This window comes from Cricetulus griseus, chromosome 7 (genome assembly GCF_003668045.3).
Source record: "Cricetulus griseus strain 17A/GY chromosome 7, alternate assembly CriGri-PICRH-1.0, whole genome shotgun sequence".
NCBI classification, from domain to species: Eukaryota; Metazoa; Chordata; class Mammalia; order Rodentia; family Cricetidae; genus Cricetulus; species Cricetulus griseus.
This window is the reverse complement of record NC_048600.1, coordinates 112,493,496-112,512,152: the sequence shown is the minus strand read 5'-3', so window position 1 is coordinate 112,512,152 and position 18,657 is coordinate 112,493,496. Positions and strand designations below refer to the sequence as shown.

The 18,657-nt window shown below is 48.8% G+C and overlaps 2 protein-coding genes across 2 annotated transcripts; both read right to left on the bottom strand.

The window, feature by feature from the left end:
• Positions 1 to 882: 882 nt before the first annotated feature.
• On the bottom strand, positions 883 to 9,884 carry LOC100758110 (keratin, type I cuticular Ha2). The gene is made up of 8 exons (XM_027427758.2): positions 9,852 to 9,884; positions 7,251 to 7,694; positions 6,284 to 6,366; positions 5,957 to 6,113; positions 4,518 to 4,679; positions 4,310 to 4,435; positions 3,374 to 3,594; positions 883 to 1,012 (listed from the first exon to the last, which is right to left on the bottom strand). The coding sequence occupies exons 1-8, from the start codon at positions 9,882 to 9,884 to the stop codon at positions 883 to 885; spliced, it is 1,356 nt and encodes a 451-aa protein (XP_027283559.1).
• A 4,270-nt stretch (positions 9,885 to 14,154) lies between these two features.
• On the bottom strand, positions 14,155 to 18,054 carry LOC100758394 (keratin, type I cuticular Ha5). Its single transcript, XM_027427712.2, has 7 exons — positions 17,584 to 18,054; positions 16,602 to 16,684; positions 16,249 to 16,405; positions 15,705 to 15,866; positions 15,312 to 15,437; positions 14,609 to 14,829; positions 14,155 to 14,302 (listed from the first exon to the last, which is right to left on the bottom strand). The coding sequence occupies exons 1-7, from the start codon at positions 18,052 to 18,054 to the stop codon at positions 14,155 to 14,157; spliced, it is 1,368 nt and encodes a 455-aa protein (XP_027283513.1).
• Between the last annotated feature and the right edge of the window lie 603 nt (positions 18,055 to 18,657).

Sequence of the window (18,657 nt, the reverse complement as noted above, 5' to 3'; positions counted from 1 at the left end):
TCACACCCAGCAGACTATTGTTTGATTTGCCAGCCTCTAATGCAGACCCTCACACCCAGCAGCGCTCCCCAAAGACCTATGGGATATACGACCACATTGTGCCAGCTGGATGGAACAAGGAAGTCAGTGTATTGGGGCATTATTCTCAATTGCTGTTGTTTGGCCTTGGTTTCTGGCATGGCCATCTACCTCCCTTCTCTCTCTATTCTTTTATTGCTTGGCTCTGTAGTGGTTTCCTGGTTTAAACAGAGTTATGGCATGCAAGCTTTTTTTAGTGATTATCCCTTGAGTCTGTGGAACCAAGAAAGGCCATAAGAGACCTGGAGAGGTGGCTCATCTGCAACTTTAGTTCCATGCGGGATCCAATATCCTCTTCTGGCTTCCACAGGCACCAGGCATGCGTTGTTGCATTCATACAAGATGGGCCAAACACTCATTTAAAAGTAACTGATATTTTTAAAGGAAGAGGCATAAGAATACAAAACTTCCTGAATCCAAAAGAGTAAATGTGGTTCATGAATACACCATCATGAGAGACAAAGAAATACAAATTTACAGGGCCATTGAGTTAAGTTTTATTTGCAGTTAAACTGAAAACATGTGCACTCCGAGAAAAGCATAGAAAACCAGAAGCATCACCAAAGAGAACCTTCTGCGTATGGACATAGAGAAGGCAGCGTTGAAGCAATGAAGGCAAGGGTACTCCCTGTGGTATCAGGACACATTGCTGGTGTCCACTTCCTGGTTCTGTTCAGGACTGTCTGAGCTGCCCCCTCTTTCCATGGTCTCAGAATTGTGGTTAGGCTTGGTATGAAGAGGCATGAGAGGAGGACACAGAACTCAGGTCCCTCCAGGATCCACACTGAGGGATGCTTAGAAGCTTCAATAGCGGCTCTGAAGGCAGGGTGAGCAAGGCATGCAAACAGGGCGGGGCACACAGACTGAGCGGGACACCCCAGGGGAGGGTGCACAAGGCTGGCAGGCAGCAGTGGAGCAAGGGTTACAGGGCAGCCTGGGAGAAAAAGTCACAGTGGGGAAGAATTAGTGGCGGTGCCCAACTCATAACAGACCTTGACAATTCCACCCTCAGACACCTCTAACGGCCCCTCTGTGCATCTCCGCCACCTGGCTTTCATTGTTTCGATTGCCCTCATCTTTGCCTGTGCTACCTCTGTGGCCGCCAGCTGATTCCTACCCCCAACTCCACTCTTGCCTCTCCTTCTAAGCCCTGGCAGAGGGATGGCCAGAGGGATCTCCAGTAGACAGCAATTTAATCAGCCCCTCCCCTCCCTTAGACTTTCAGTGGCTCCCACTTGCGATTGAGACAAGCTTTAGCCTCTTTAACAGATGTGCGTGTCCTAATCCCCCCTCTCCTCACAGTTCTGAGGTCTGAGCTCTAGCCTTCTGCCTGTCCCTCCATGAGCTATCCAACTCAGGTTGTGGGACACATGTCACTTTCTACACTTCTCTTCCATGACCACCCTTTGCTTCTTTAAAAGCTCAACTAACTGTGGCATCACCCCTGAACCCCTATCTCAGTGTTAAGTCCCCCAGTGGCACCGTATAGTTTCTTCCATAATGACAGCTAATCATTCCACTATGATCTGTCTCCTCTACCAGACAGTTGTGTGTGCGCTCTGTGTGCCTGGCATAGAGCAGGCACTTTATAAGCAAGTGTTGAATAAGAGGAAATTCTAAATTGATGTGGAATGAGTTACATGGCAAAAGGAAACAGGATGATCTCAGAGACTGACAGGCTGGGGAACAAAACCAGAAACAACACACTGAACACTGGACAGTGGCCTGGGGACACATTCACATGTATTTGATGTATCTGGGCACCTTTTTTTTCAATTTGTTAAATATATTTTAAATTTGGAGACTTTCAACGCTTGGAAAAAATGTAAATCCCAGCTTTCCTTGGGCAGCTGGAAGGTTAGCAGCCCAGGATCTGCACCCTATGTGTTAGGGACATATAGGGGACAGCACTGCCCTCCTTGAGCACAGCACAAGCTCCTTGGCTGCCACAGTCCCCACAGATCCCACATTCTGTGTGGCTCTTTACATCCTGGTCTTTGCAAACATGTGAGTTTACGACACTTGCCTCGGCAGACTGAGATTCAGAGTACTAGAAAAACAAGACTAAATGCTGGACAAGAAATTGTTGCAATGGCTGGGGAGATGTCCCAGCGAATGAAGAGTTTATCATACAAGTGTTAAGACCTGAGCTGGATCCCTAGAACCTATGTAAAGTCAGACACAGTAGCACGTGTCTGTAGTCCTGTGTTCCTATGGTGAGAGGGGAGGCAGAAGCAAGACCATCCCCAGAAGTTTGTGAGCCAGCTAGACTGGTGTATGTCATGGTGAGCAAGAGACCTTATCTCAAACTAACGGGAAACCAGATGTTGTCCTCTGGCCTACACACACACACACACACACACACACACACACACACACACACACACACACACGGCATACATATGCTATAACACACGCACATCCACATTCATATATGTAGATATGTGCATATGTGCACATGCATACACAGATTTATTTTGTGGGGTGGAATATTGCTCCAGCAGCTGTTAGCATACGTGATGACCACACACTCTATATCCAGACAGCCACCAGGTCCCGCTGATCCTGCTTACATGACAGTGATCTCCCCATTGCTCCTAAACACTGTCCCTGCCTGGTTCTCCTCCCACCCCGCCCTTCTTGCATCTCTCAGGATAATCTTCCGAATAGGACCTTTGAGTTTTCTTTGGCTCAGACAAGAAACACATATCAGGCAGCTGCCATGAACTGAGTCCAGGGAACCAAATCCTATTGTCTCTGCATTCCAGATGTTTGCCATCCAGTAATTACTCAGGTTCTACCATTCCCTCAAACAAAGGCCTCTGATGTGCCAGTGTGTCCTTGGTAGTTATCCATGGATGAGCTCCAGCTGACCATTCCTGCTCTGCTGACCAGAGTCAATCACATTAAGCTACCTCCTGTCTTTCTAACAGATCCAGAACTCCTCCCCCTCAGAGCAACCTCCAGTGGTCTCTCTGGCTGTGCCCTGACAGATGTAACAATCTGAAGGCAGATTCTTTCTCAGCATCTATCTCAGTATCCTTCATAATGCCTGACACATGGTAGGCTCTTAAATGGAGTTTGTCAGATCAAAGTGAAGAATGGCCTCCTCTGGGCCAGGTTTGGGATGGTGGCCTAAACGGCATCACCTGGCTTCCTTTAGAGCATGCCAGCTTTCCGATGGCTCTTGACAGACTCTAAGCTCATGTCCCTTGAGTGCAGGTAGATGGACTTGCTTCCTAGGCCCCACCCAGGCCTCTTGGGCACCCCACAGAACCTCTCCCCCAAAACTCACTTGCTGTCCTCGCTCTCCAGCAGGCCCCTGTATGTGTCGATCTCACACTCCAGCCGGGCCTTGACATCCAGCAACACCTTGTACTCTTGGTTCTGTCTCTCCAGGTCACAGCGGATGTTGGCCAGCTGGGTCTCCACGTTGGTGATCATGCATTGCATTTGGGACAGCTGGGAGGTGAAGCGACCCTCTGTCTCCCCCAGTGTGTTTTCCAAAGAGTCTCTCTAAGGCAAAGGAAAGACACAACTATGAAGAGGCACTGCTTTCCACCGCCTGGTTCAGAAAGAGATGAGAAGAGCCAAGTCTTTAATGTTGTGAATGGCCCCTCTCTTCTAAGCCAGTGTAGAAACAGAAGTCCAAAAACAGGTCAAGTCATCTGCTCCAGGCTAAGCATCAGGTGTGTGGAAGGACCAGAGGTCTGAACCCAACTCCTAAGTCTGCTCCCATGTCCCTGATTCCTTCTACACAGTTTGGAATTGAGTTAATCAAGTATTCTAATATGGCATATCTTTCTGCTGGTTTTCACATGAGAGTCCTTAAAAAATACCCAGGCACAAGGGATGCCTCCAAAGACTCTAGTTCCATTGCTCTAAACTATAGGCCAATAATACTGACACCTAGAATTTTCTCTAGACACCTAGGATTTTCTCTAGGTGTGAGGACTATTTAATCTCTATAGGTGATGCTGAGAACAAGGAGTTAGAAGAACAGGCTAAGTAGCTAACAGACATGTTGGAGGGGTCTTGTTTGACATGCAATATGAAACATGTCCCTTTATCTCTGAACTAGTTCCTGAGAGAAACCTCCCTCCAAGAAAGTCATCTGGGGGTGCATCCTGGTGGCTGACTCTGATTGTCTTTCTACCCCTCCTAACAGACCTGCAACCCCTACCCAGGGCTTTCCCAGATCCAGAGCCAAGATCCCGCCAGCACCACTCACCAGGCTATGCTGAGCCTGCAATTCGATCTCCAGGGTATTGACTGTTCGTCTCAAATCAATGATATCTGACTGGTAGCTCTGAAGCTGCTCAGAGCTTGTGGCCACCTGCTTGTTAAGCTCTTCCATCTGCAGTGATGAAAAGGAGATGGCTCAGAGTCCCTTCCTTAGGACCCCAAGGAGCCCAACCTCCTGAGAAAGATGCACCCACCTGCATGTTGAACCATTCCTCCACATCCCTGTGGTTGGTTTCCACCATGGTCTCATACTGACATCTCATCTCCTCCAGCATCCTGGTCAGATCCACTGGGGGTGCAGCATCTACCTCGATGTTGAGGCGGTCCCCAAGCTGTTGTCGAAGGACACCAACTTCCTGAGAAGACATGAGACCCCCCCAGGCAAGTGTGAAAACCATGTGAAATATAGCAAGAGACACTCAAGAGCTCAGCACTGGGGAGTGGACTTCAGGGGCAGAAGCCTACCCTGCAGAGCCTCAGGGGCAGAAGCCTACCCTGCAGAGCCTCAGGGGCAGAAGCCTACCCTGCAGAGCCTCAGGGGCCTCCCAGCTCCAACTGAACATCCTAGGTGACACTTTCTGTCACTTGGACAGAAGTTCAGAGGCAATTGCTTGGATCCATTTGGACTAAGATGGGAAACCCACACACCCCCTTGACATTTCCTCTTCATGCTACCAGCCCTATTCATCAAGGAAGGAGGGCCACAGAGCCTGACTTTACTTGGTTCGAGGTCCAAATGAGAACAGGCCCCTCCCCAGGCCTACCTGCCAGTGAGAGAAAGTTGTCACTGAGGCTGCCCAAGTATGTGATAATGCCTCATTAGTGACTTCTTGGTGCAGTTCCCAATTCTCTGGTTTAAGTGGGATGAGTCAGGTGCCCTAGAGCATTCAGTGAGTGCATGGTGACTGATTGTTATTTTACATTTAAGCCTGGGGAAGCCTAGCCAGAATCCAGAGACACTTGTTCATTCAAATCCCCAGTGAAAGGTGTGAGAGTCAACCCAGAGAAGGAAGACCAAAGCACGTGGTCTTTGCAGCATTTGTGAGAAAGGTGGAAAGAAAAGTTTCTATGACTTAAGCTTGTGTGTCTTATACACAGACAAAAGATGCAAGAGGTGGGCAAGGACGGGGATGGACCAGAGATGGAAAACACCTAAGTCCACCCTCAGAAGAGGATGATCTCTCCCAGTAGGCAGCCTGACAGAGACAAACAGTCTCTGTGTATGTTCTGGAATGTAACCATCCCAGGTCCCACTGCACAACTCTCCCTCTGGGATGAGGCCCTCACCAGAAAGACAAATGTAGTCCTTGCTAGAGAAATTTGGCAGTCACCCTGGTCCAGGAATTTCAGAAGAAAGAGGTGAGTTTCTGAACACCTACCAAGAGGTAGGTGTTTTATGCCCAAGGCCTGGGTCCTATCCAGGATCCATACAGTATCATTAAATCCTCCCAATAACTCTGCATGGCAGTTAATCCTATTTCTTGAGTGATGGGTATCAGAAAGCATACATTAATCACATAAAGTCACAGAAACAATATGTGGTCCACCTGGCAGTTTCAACCTACATCTATCCAACTCCAAACCCTATGTTGTTTCCATGCCCACAACTGCTTTTCTTTACTCTCCATCTCACCTCTTCGTGGTTCCTCTTGAGACACAGAAGTTCCTCCTTCAGGGACTCTACTTGAGCTTCCAGGTCAGCCTTATTCAGGGTCAGCTCATCCAGAATCCTGCGCAGGCCATTGGTGTCAGCTTCTACCAGCTGTCTCAGGGCCAGCTCTGTCTCATACCTACGAAAAGGTCAGGATCAGCAACCAAGGGGTAGAGCTAACTATATACAGAACCCAAGGGAGGATTTGAAATGCTGGCTCTGTCCTACCCTGTATGAAACCAATAGAGAGCCAGCCCAAGAGTATATGAGGAAAAGACTCTCTACCTCCAAGGCCCCTGCCAGACTCACTTAGTCCTGAAGTCATCCGCAGCCAGCTTGGCATTGTCAATGTGCACGATCATCCTGGCATTCTCTGCCTTGGTGCACAGAACCTGCCAACCAAGGCACACAGAGTGGGTCAGTGCAGGATAAAAAGAAGGAAAAGAACACGGTGAAGATAACCTGGTTTCATTTCTGCTGCTGTGATAAAATACCCTGGCAAAAAGCAACATAGGAGAAGGATTTGTTTGGCTTACAATTCCAGTTACAGTCCGTCATTGAAGAGAAGTCAAAGAACTAGTCACATCACACCCAAAGTCAAGTGCAGAAAGAAATAAATGCATAGGTGTGTGCTTGCTTGCTTGCTTGTTCTACTCTTATGCAGTTCAGTAACCCCTTCCTAGGGAATGGTGCCACCCACAGTGGAATGCATCTTCCCAATCTATTAACACAACTTAGCATCACCTGGGAAGAGAGCTTCAGTGATGTCTTGTCTACATTGGGTTAGTCTGTGGGCCTATCTGTGAAGGAATGTCTTAAGCTGATTGAGATCCTCCAAATGCCCCATTATGGATGCCATGAGCAATTTGTAAGGAAAGAACCGGATTGTGTTTGACAGACAAGTCTTTGACATTTACTGAAAATTCAACAGATATAAGCTGTGTCAAACACTTGACATCCATTGTCTATTGAATTCTCTTAAGTACCCCATTTTTAGATATGGACCATTACTCTCCCCATTGTACAGATGAAGAAACTGGTGTCTGGAAAAGGGAAAGGGCCTCCCCAAGTTATGCAGTATATCAATGACAGACCTGATAACAGTGTTCTTCCTACATTAATGACTCTGTCTAAGTGTCCAAGTTAGAAGATAATCCTATGCCCTGGGGAGGTCTTTTTCCTGAGCATAGCTGGATACATTAATGAGATTCATATCTAGAGTACTGTCTTTTCTGAATGCCTCTCCCCAGCTAGTCTGTTCCCAACCCACCCTCACCTTCTGCTGGAGCTCTTCAATGGTCTGGAAATAGGACTGGTAGTCAGGACACATGGTCAGCACCTGTGCCTGGTAGACATCTTGGATCTTGCCCTCCAGTTCTGCATTATCCCTTTCCAGCTGCCGCACCTTCTCTAGGTAGCTGGCCAGGCGGTCGTTCAGGACCTGCATGGTCTCCTTCTCATTGCCATTGAAGGCACCCTCACAGAACAGGCCATAGGTACCCATGGAGCTGGAGATGCAACTGGTTGGCCGGCGGTTGCTGGGTTGACAGGAGCTGGACAGGTAGGTCTTGGAGAGGCAGCTGGCTGGCCGGTAGGTGGTAGGCATGCAGACGGAGGGCATGCACTGTAGAGGCTGGCAGACATAACCCAGGCACAGCTCCTGCCTGCTGCCCATGTTACTGGAACAGACGGAGAAAGGTCGTGAAGAGCTTGAGAGAGGCTGGTAAGGTGACAGAGCAGCTGGATGGCATGCTAGGGAGGTCCTTCCCCCTAGCAGCTCCCTGGGTATCTACAGACTCCATCCTGCCCAGGCCTTTTTATACTCTTGGAGTGAAGGGGCTCACACTAAAGTCAGGAGGAGTAGGAGTGTTGATGTTTACACTCAGTCCCAGAGGAAGCTGGTAATTAATTTGTAATTTGGTTTCCAATAAGGAGTTCCTTTTCTCATAAAAAGAGGCCAAACTTGTCATTTGGCTAAAGCAGGACTCTGGGTTCTTGTCATTGGTCACCTGGTGGGAGAGCATCAAGACACATCTTCAAAGGACCAGCCCCAATACATGGGCCCTCATTACCAGGGTGTGGCAACGGGTACTGCCACAGCTTGTCCTGTGTTGCCATGGACCTTGCCCACTGGGCCCCCACCTGCACCTGCCCTAGGGAAGGCTGCAAGCCTGCAGAAAAGTAGATTCCCCTTTAATGAAAGCATTCCATGTGGGAGGAGACCTGGCCCCTTCACAAGGAAGTGTGTGGGTGACAGAAGTGACCTCGATACAGTGGTATAAATTTGGAGAGAGGGGAAAGAGAGCAGAGGCTTCAGAGTGCAACTCATCCTCTCATCTACGGAAAGGACATATCACAGAGGGGAAGAAGAAATGAAGACGCAAACTCCTAAGCAGCTAAGACACTTTTAGTTAGATGCAAATGAGAAACAGAAAGGTGAGGCCCTTCTCGAAAAGCAGTCTGTGAATGCCTCCAGGAGGCAGAGACTCTGGCTTGACTCTCTCTGGGCCCTCCCCTTGAAGATCACTGCCACCGTGCAAAGTTCAGCTACCGTCTGTTAAGACTGCAGTTGAGTAAGCTAGATCTGGCTCTCCTTTTACTCTGTAGTGGTGCACAGGGAAGGCTCGATTTGGGACCCCAGTGAGTGGAAGCCCTGTAAATCAGGTCTTTAAAGAGGGATGCTCTGGGCTAAGCCTAGAAACAGGGAGAAGCTGTCCCTAGTTACAAGCCTTGAACATTCCCTTAAAGCAGTGCTTCTCAACCCTCCTAAAGCTGTGACCCTTTACTACAGTTCCTCATGCTGTGGTGACCCCCAAGCATAAGATTATTTTTCATTGCTGCTTCAAAACTGTAATTTTGCTATGTTATGAATCATGATGTAAATATCTGATATGCAGGGTATCTGACATGTGAACCCTGTGAAAGGATCATTTGACTCCCCAAGGAGGTCATGACCCACATGTTGAGAATACTGCCTTAAAACAACATGATGAACTCATGCTTTTCTGTCCCAGCTGTGAAAGCTGTGGGCTGACACACTGCATGTTTTCTATCACCACTTTTGTATTTACTCCTGTTACTTAGTTACTTTTCTTGCTGCTGTAACAACATCCCTGAAAAACACAACTCAAAGAAGCAAGGCTTACAGTCGGAGGGACTATGGTTCATCGTGGCAGGGAAAGTATGGCAGTAGGAGCTTGAGGCAGCTGGTCATGTTGCGTCCAGTCAAGAAACAGAGAGAAATGAATGCTGATTCTCAGCTGGCTTTCTTCTTGTTCCATACAGAAACCTAGAGCATGGGATGGTGCTGTATACATGTTCAAAGCGGATCTTCTCAACACACTCAAAACTCTAGAAACACCCTTGAAGGCATGTCCAAAAGGTGTGTCTCCTAGGTGATTCCGACTCCCATGAGATTGGAGATTGACCATCACATCCTCTTCTCAGTATGATGTTGGGATATTAGCACTTATCTTACCTTTCCAATTACTTCCTTGCCTGTTGGCAAGAGGACAGGAAATGGAAAATGCCACCCAAGAACTCAAAATAGAAATCCTGCCTTCTGATGTGAGCAGTGACCTTTAAAAGTCATCTTGTCTCCCTGCAGCTCAGTTTCTTCGTAAAAATTGACTTAAATGATCTCTCAAGAGGTGGGGATACAGCTCGGTGTTACAGTGCATGCCTAGCATGGGTGAGAGCATGGGTCCCACCCACTCTCATGATCCCTCTTCTCCCCCACCCACCCCCCCGCAAGATAAAAAGATCTTCCAGTTTGATCCCCTAGAACAACCATAATTCCAGTAGCTTTGTCTCAATGGACAGTTTAGAGGAGCTGGTGATGTCAGATGGAAGGAGGGATGAGAGCAACACCGGCTACCTGAGACGAGACAGCGCAGCCGACCTTCAGCATGGTAACCAACAGATACTGGAGATATTTATGTGCCTGGCACAGCAACTGATACTTGGCTTTAGTTTACTTACTTTGTCCCTTGTTTTTGGTTGTTGTTTTTCACTTTTTACTTTTTGGGGAACCCACCACCTGGCTCCCACATAAAGACACACAGAGTCTTATTCTTTCTTATGAATGCCAGGCGTTAGCTTGGCTTATTTCTAGTCAGCTTTTCTTAACTTAAATTACCCCATCTACCTTTTGCCTCTGAGATTTTACTTTCTCTATTTCTGTATTTCTTTCTTTTTTATTCCAATGCTGGTTGTGTAGCTGGGTAGCTGGTCCCTGGTGTCCTCCTGTCCTTCCCCTTCTCTGTTCTTCCATCTCCTTTGTCTCAAGATTTCTCCTCCTATTTATTCTCTCTGCCTGGCAATCCTGCCTATCCTTTCTCCTGCCTTGGTATTGGCTGTCCAGCTCTTTATTAGACTAATCAGGTGTTTTAGGCAGGCAAAGTAACACACAACTTCATGTAGTTAAACAAATTCAGCCTAAAAGAATGCAACATATCTTTGCGTCATTAAACAAATGTTCCACAGCATAAACAAATATGACACATCTTAAAATAATATTCCACAACAGTCCCTGTTCTCATTGCTCTTCTTTCTGCTGTGATGAGATACCATGATGAAAGCAACTTAGGGAAGAGTTGACTTTGGTTCACAGTTTGAGGTGATAGCCCATCATGGCAGGGAAGTTACCACTGTGGGACCTTGAGGCAGCTGGTAGCATTGCATCTGTAGTTAGGAAGCAGATAAAGCTGTCCTGGGCTCCCTAGTTACAGTACCAAAAAGCCTGCCAACTGATGCACAGGTACACAGCCCAGGCTCTACCTCAACATCAATCAAACAGCTTTCAGACATCCCAGCAAGAGGCCAAACCTCAGGCCAACTAAATCAGGATGTCTGGGGATCAAAGCAGCCAAGAGTTATTTTCTGGTTTTTATTTTGTTGTGTTGTGGTTTTGGTTTGTCAGGTTTCTATTTTTAAGTTCTCTGGGTTAATCTGGTGTGCAAAGGTGAAAACATCTGACTGCATGGAGACGGGATTGTAATTTAAAGGCAAAGGCAAATGAGATAAGTAAAGGGGGGGAATTCCTGGGATCTGGTAGGGGAGTTAGGATGGTTTGGAAGGGGCTATTGATGCTGAGGACACCGTGAGAAGAGTGTGACTTATACAAAATAGACTTCACTAGAACCTGTGCTCAAGACAGCAAATTGTACTGCTGACCATGAGTGTCAGAGTTGAAACTGATACTAACACACACATGTAACTTTGGGGGTCAGGTTTCGAGACAGGGTTTCTCTGTGGCTTTGGAGGCTATCCTGGAACCAGCTCTTGTAGACCAGGCTGTTCTCGAACTCATAGAGATCCGCCTGCCTCTGCCTCCCCGAGTGCTGGGATTGAAGACGTGCGCCACCAACGCCCAGCCACATGTAACTTAAGAGAGCAAACTGTCCTGCTGATCATGACTGTTAAAGCTGAAACCGATACACACACATGTAACTTAAGAGAGCAAATTGTCCTGCTAACAACGACTGTTGGGGTTGAAACTGATACTAACACATGTAACTTCTTGGTTTGTCTTTGGTTTTTCTAGATTTTTTTAAACATATGTGTAATGGGAGAGCAAGCATGTAAATGAGATGCCTATGGAGGCCAGAGGGCATTGGATCCCCTGGAAATGGAGTTATAGGATTGTGAGCTGCCTGACATGGATGCTGGGAACCGAAATAAAACTCCAGTCCTCTGTAAGAAAAATAAACATTCTACTGCTGAGCTATCTCTTCAGCCCCATAACTTCTTATATATTTTGGCTGCCTGGAAATGCTGCCTCAAAAATGAAATTCCAGCAGAGAAAAGTAGATGCCCACCCTCAGAGCATCCAACTAGAAGAACGAGTCGGTGCTAGCCAGTTTCTAGATGCCAGCTGTATACTCAGTAAAGGGACATTACAACATAGTAAATGTTACCTCCTTTGTTTTCCTCAAGAGAAAACTGAGACTCAGAAGGTCCGCCAGTACTCTCTCTCCCACAGTGGACCTGGAGTACCAGGTCCCTCTGACTCCATGTTCTGGTTCTGCATTCCTTACATGAATGGTACAGCCTTCTTTCATCACTAAAGTAGATGATGGCAGATAGATAGGCAGACAGATAGATGATAGAAAGATAGATAGGCAGACAGATAGACAGATAGATAGACAGACAGATAGATAGACAGATAGATGATTGATAGATAGACAGACAGACAGACAGATAGATAGATAGATAGATAGATAGATAGATAGATAGATAGATGGATAGAGTTAGGTAGATAGATTGTAAGCAGATAGATAGGTGGTGGATGGATTAATGGATGGATAAAGAGGTAGACAGACAGATAGACAGAAGTTGCAAGTAGAAGTGGGTGTCTTCCCTGTCCTATACCAAGGCATCCCATGTAGACCAACCCCTGCCCGTGGTACCTAGCATCCTACCTGACACTGACACATATTGATGCTTAGTGTGGGTTTATTGAATAAAGGGTGTAGGGGAAGCTGTGGCCATGCCTACTTAGGTGCTGGATACAGGTGTGTCTGACCACGCCCTCGCAGGTGAGACAGATGTCTAAGCCTCAGCAAATTCAACCATTGTGTTCCAAGAAGACAATAGTACAGGCTGGCAGATACCAAAGGCCTGGGCCCTCCTGTCAGGGAGCTTAAAGGGAAAGATTCTGCCTCAGAATCAGAGAGCTGTTCGGATGCCCTAGAGGGACAGATCTCAGCCCAGTACCTTCTGCCATCCTGTGCTTCACCCTGGAACCATGATCACCCTCTCAACATCACTTGGTTCCTTAGCAGGTACCTTTGTCATCTTTGAAGAGCACAAGTGCCTCTGGAGACAATCCACCTTCTTATGTGGCTTAGAAAGTGTGCCCTCGCCTTTGTCCCTTTCCCACTGGGATTGGAAGAACTTGACGCTTTGCTTGGTCTTTTGAGGGAAGGCATTCTGAGCACAAATGACAGGCTGCAGGGTGGGGAGGGGATGCTGGGAGAAGATGCTAGTGAGCCTCACCCATCTCTAGATGCCAAGAGCACGCAGAGGCCTCCTAGGTCAAGAGACTCTGAGTTACAAGTAGAAGTCCCAACTCAGGCTCAACCTCTGTTGCCTGTGTGTAAGGAATTGTGGACTTAGGAATTATGAGATTTTCTGAGCTGTAAGAGTTTCAGGAAAGGGCTGCAAGGGGAGAGGGGAGTTAATATGAATGAACCCTAAAAGCCTAAGTGTAGAGCACATGCCATCGCTTTGTGAGGAGCATACGTAGGCTAATAAAGTGACCCCAATGCTCTCTCTTACACTTATCTTTATTTGTGACCTCACGGGTTGCTATATATACCAGAAGGAAAGTAGGTGTCAGTCATCACCACACTGGGACCTAGCAGAAAGGGCTTCATTAGGGAAGCCATGCCAAAAGCCTCACAGCAAGGTTGGCAAAGTGCTTGCCTTGCAAATACAACAACCTGAGTTCAAACATTTAAGAAAACAAAGATCCAGGCATGGTGGCACATGCTTATAATGCCTATGCTTAGGAGGCAGAGACAGGCAGATCCCTGGAGCTCCCTGGTCAGCCAGTCCAGCCTACTTGGCAAGTTTCCAGGCAATTAGAGATCCTGTCTCAAAGTGGGAAAAAGTAGATGGCGTCTGAAGAATAACACCCAAGACTGTCCCAAACATGCACAGGATAAAAAAAGCTTCATTGCAGTCCTCTAACCACCCCCACTGAGGAGCATGGGGACCTTGTTATTTCTGGGATCACCCTTGGTCAAACATCCCCCATGCATCCGCCCAACAGTCAATCTGAACCCAACATGGACACAAGCCAACACAGAAATAAATGATATGAGCCCATCACTGGGAATCAGAGCAAATGGCTTTATTGTCCCACCCTCAGATACACTGTATTAAATTTCAGAACCTATGAAAACACTCTCAGAAAGAAAGACTGACCAAGGAATAGGCCCAGAACAGAGCCCCTGGAGCCCATTGAAATGATGGGGAGCCAAGGCCTGTAGGGCAACCAGCCTTAATTGACAGGGTCTAAGAAACTCTAACGCATATATTTGCAGGGAGCTCTCTCAAGGCCTGGACCTGGGCCCAGCATGAATGGAGAGATTTGGGCTGTAAGAGTTAGGGTTGACTAGACACCATGTCAGAACCCTGAAGGCAATGGCCTTGACCCTCTGGATCTGTCCCTCTCAGAACCTGCCCCCTGGGCAGGGAACACAGACAGGATGAGGGCTGCAATTTGCACGAGCTGCTCCAGTGCTGCAGGAGACGGCAGGAAGGCAGGGGAGGCATGACTTAGAGGGTGAGTAGTCAGGGGCACACGGGTTGCAGGGAAGCCTGGGAGACAAAGAAAGTTGGGTTACTGTAGGGGAAGCTGTAGCCACGCCTAGTTACTATCATTCTCCCGTTGCTGTTTTTGATAACACTGAACAGATCCTAGAATATATAAACATGATGGTACCTTTTAAACCCTGTCTCCTTGTTTTACCCAAGGGGAAACAGGAACCAGCCAGAGCATACGAATGAGTTTGTCCCAAGACCAGAGCTAAGCCCCAAGGTTCTTGAATCAGGATATGCTCTTCCTGGGCACCATGTGGTCTCTCCCAGAACTTTGGAGAGGTGAGAGCATGTAACCATACTCACTTGCTGTCCTCACTCTCCAGCAGACCCCGATACGTGTTGATCTCACACTCCAGCCGAGCCCGGACATCCAGCAGCACCTGGTACTCCTGGTTCTGACGCTCCAGGTCAGCCCGGATCTCACCAAGCTGGGACTCCACATTGCCAATCATGCACTGCATCTGTGCCAGCTGGGAGCCGTAGCGGGCTTCCGTCTCGGCCAGGGTGGAGTCCAAAGCATCTCTCTAGGAGGGCAAGGGTTGTGAGAAGAGGAAGAGGTTAGAGGCCAGAGAACTAGCTAGGAAGATCTACCTGGGTCTCAGTGGGACCTCAGAACACAAGAATGGAAGCTAAGGGAGTCACTAAGCTAGGAGAAACCCCAGTCAAACACCACTGAAGGTGAGCTAGCCCCACTCCTGTAACCCCAAAGACAGGTACTCCTTCCCGGCGGTACCTCTGGACAGCTGATAATTACCCAAGAGGTAGATCTTGTGTAAATAGAGGAGTCACTCCCCGGGCATGTCAAGTACTACAGACCCTCTTGTCTTTCGCCACAAAGCCAGTTGTGATGTATGCCTGGCCTTCATACCCTCTTCTTTACACAGGGAAGCCCTGAGCTAAGAATTTGAACTCTTGAAATCAGTTTGTATGGCCAACGTGTGGAATCTGAGGGTTGTGTGTCTCCACGCTCAGGTCAGCAGCAGTTCTACCCCGCCCCAGTGCTCACCATGCTCTGCTGGGCCTGCAACTCAATCTCTAGGGAGTTGACTGTGCGTCTCAGCTCCATGATCTCTGCCTGGCAGGACTGCAACTGCTCCGAGCTGGACACAACCTGCTGATTCAGTTCCTCCGTCTGAAACATATTTACACGGGATCTGATCAGGAACCCTGAGGTCTCAAAGGTTACAGAGATCACTTGGAACCAAGGGTACGAGTCAAGGGAGTTCCTCCAGATTACCCATTCCAACCCATTCATGTAGTGCTTGCTGGGGAGACCTCATGGTTACAAGACAGAGTCGAAACAGAGTTAAAGCTTCCATCTCTGGCTTCTGGTTCAGAGCCCTAGGGACACTTCTAGATGACTTCACCTCTGCTGCACTGACTGCTTCCGGGTACCTACCTGGGTGTCGTACCAGTCTTCTGCGTCCCTCCGGTTATTCTCCACCAAGGTCTCATACTGGCACCTCATCTCATCCAGAACACGGTTGAGATCAACCGGTGGAGCAGCGTCCACCTCTACGTTGAGCCGATCACCAAGCTGGCAGCGCAGTGAGTTCACTTCCTGTAACACAAATGAGGGTGCCGCCTCAGCCCTACTCACCCCTTTCTTCCCATGCTCACCTTCTCTCCTTACATTCCCCTCCTCCCCCTTGTTCTTCTCTCCCGTGCTCCTGTTGGCCCGTGTTCACATATTCCTCATTCTTACCTCATCCCACTCTTCCCGTTCTCACCTCTCTCCAGTGTCGTTTGATCCTCCATGCTCGCCTCTCTCTTCCCCACCTTCACCTGCTCCTACATGGATACCTCCCCCCCCCCCATTCTCATCCGCTCCACAAGCTGACCTCTTCCTAACCTCACTTGGTTCCCATGCTCACCTCCTCCCCCAAGCCCACCCTCCCCATGCTCACCTCCTCCCCCAAGTCCACCCCCTCCCCCATGCTCACCTCCTCATGGTTCTTCTTGAGGCAGAGCAATTCCTCCTTCAGGGACTCCACCTGCGCTTCCAGGTCAGCCTTGCACAGAGTCAGGTCGTCCAGGATCCTGCGCAGGCCATTGATGTCAGCCTCCACCAGCTGCCTCAGGGAAACCTCTGTCTCATACCTGAAGACCCAGAGCAGGGTATTCAAACCTGTGACCCCATTTGTATCGAAGTCAAGCCTCACCCCAGACTGGCCCGGTGCTGTAATGTAACTCTGCCCTCATGCCTCAGGGCATGGAGCAGCTGAAACTCTGAGACCAACCATCACCAGCATCCCACTATACCAGCCCCAGCCAGGGGACTGGCAGGGCCACTCACTTGGTTCTGAAGTCATCAGCAGCCAGCTTGGCGTTGTCAATCTGTACCACCAGCCTGGCATTCTCTGCCTTGCTGCAAAGTGTCTGGACAGGAAGAAGGGATTTCATGTAAGAAAGGGTGTTCCGTTGGTGGGAGCTTCCCCCTGAGTCTGGCAAGAGCTGCCAGTGGAAGGAGGTAGAGTTGCCCGTGGAAGGAGGTACATTCCTATCCTTGGATCTGAACAGTGTGGGACTCTATGAGAGATGAGAGCTGGTGCCAGACCTTAGACCCTCAAGATCCCTTGCAATGTGGTGTGCCTATGATGTGTAGCCAATGCTACAGGAAATACTGCAACGTGAGGGAATGAAGCTTCCTCCTGCCTTCCTGTCCCCCAGGCCTGCTGTGAGCCCAAGGCAGGTTGCTGCTAACAGCTATGCTCTAGTTCTCTGGTCACAAATGCTCTCTGGGAATATAGATGAGCCCTTCCGGAATGAGGACTTATAGAAAAGGCATCTTCTCAGCTTTACAGATGCAAAAACAAAGCTTCACTAAAGGACATTAAGCCAGGTGGAGATGGCGCACACCTTTAATCCCAGCACTCAGGAGGCAGAGGCAGGCAGACCTCCATGAGCTCGCGAGGACAGCCTGGTCTACAGAGCGAATTCCAGGACAGGCTCCAAAGTTACACAGAGAATCCTGTCTCAGAGGGAAAAAAAATAGGGCACTAAAATTCAGAGAGATGGACAGTGGTGTCAAAGGTCACATAGCCAGTTAGTTAATACAGCCTGTATTCAAGTTCTGAGTCTACTAATTGCTATCTGGGTCACTTAACCAGGCTGGCTTTGAGTGTTCTCATCTGATAGCTTGGACTAAGATCATTAGGGAGACTAGAAGAGGCACAGATAAGAATAAACTTTGTTCCCTCCAAAAGTCCCCCGTGGAATCCAGGCTACTATCACACTTGTTCTAGCTTCTAGACCTGAAGCCACTCCAAACCTCTCACCTTCTTCTGGAGTTCCTCCATGGTCCGGAAGTAAGACTGGTAATCAGGGCACATATAGGGCACCTGCTGCTCACACCACTCTCGGATGCGGCTCTCCAGGCTGGCGTTCTCCTGCTCCAGCTGGCGCACTTTCTCCAGATAGCTGGCTAGGCGGTCGTTCAGGACCTGCATGGTCTCCTTCTCATTGCCAGTGAGGATGCCCTCTCCAAACCAACCTCCACCGGTGCCGTAGCTGGCGGCAAAGCCTCCCATCGGGTGGCAAAGAGCAGGGAGGCAGCTGGAAATCCTGTAATTGTTTCTACCCAGGCCGGCGGAACACACGGAGAAACTCCGGGCTCCCCGGGAAAGACTCGGCAGCTTGCAAGAGCTACTGGAGAACATCGTGGACGTTCTAGTGGAGCCCCCTCCAGCTTTACCTGGGCTCTTGAGTGATCCCGAGGAGAAGCTGGCCTTGAGGCATTTGGAAGCCATGGCCACAGCAGCTGGTAAGCAGTAGGTCTCTGAGAGTAGACACCCCAACACAGAGAAGCAGCTCCCTAGCCTGACTTTATACCTTTGCCCCAGTGGGCGTTGGTTGGCCCTTACAAAGTGTTTTCTCCTCATTAAAGTTAATTCCACTTTCTATCAAAACCTCTCATTAGCCTGTTATTTAGCTTCCCGTGAACATACCCTGGCCTCGTAAAACAGAAGCCCCGTTGGACAAGTGGGTATGTGGAGACTCACCCCCACAGCCCTACACCCTGGGAAGACCCAGTCTACATCAGCTCTTCAAAGGGGCCTGTCATCAGAACCCAGACCTCAGCCTCCTTGTTAAGCAGGCGTGGGAGTCCAGCCACCATCTTGCCTTCTTCAGCCTTGCCTCTTTTGATGGACAGTCTGGGGGAGGGGGAAGCAAGCCTGTAAATGACTAGAAGGCAGGGGTCTTAAAGTTTGGATGAACATAAAAGGCTCTTGAGTAGGCCTGGAAGTTATGGCCATGGTAACCAACTGTCTCAGGTTCCTCTGGACTGTGGTGGTTTTAATGTGATATGGGGAACTTTTTGTCCTGGAAAAAATGGGACAGTTAGTAACCCT

What these genes read in the sequence shown, in the direction of transcription:
- LOC100758110 (XM_027427758.2), bottom strand. Translation starts at nt 9,884, where the DNA reads ATGCTGAAGGTCGGCTGCGCTGTCTCGTCTCAG. An exon ending in TCAAGAGGAACCACGAAGAG is followed by an intron (nt 4,680 to 5,956) that starts GTGAGATGGAGA and finishes ATGTCTTCTCAG; the next exon opens with GAAGTTGGTGTCCTTCGACA. An exon ending in TGCAGGCTCAGCATAGCCTG is followed by an intron (nt 3,595 to 4,309) that starts GTGAGTGGTGCT and finishes CCTTTGCCTTAG; the next exon opens with AGAGACTCTTTGGAAAACAC.
- LOC100758394 (XM_027427712.2), bottom strand. Translation starts at nt 18,054, where the DNA reads ATGGCTTCCAAATGCCTCAAGGCCAGCTTCTCCTCGGGATCACTCAAG. An exon ending in TGGAGGAACTCCAGAAGAAG is followed by an intron (nt 16,685 to 17,583) that starts GTGAGAGGTTTG and finishes CTTCCTGTCCAG; the next exon opens with ACACTTTGCAGCAAGGCAGA. An exon ending in TGCAGGCCCAGCAGAGCATG is followed by an intron (nt 14,830 to 15,311) that starts GTGAGCACTGGG and finishes TTGCCCTCCTAG; the next exon opens with AGAGATGCTTTGGACTCCAC.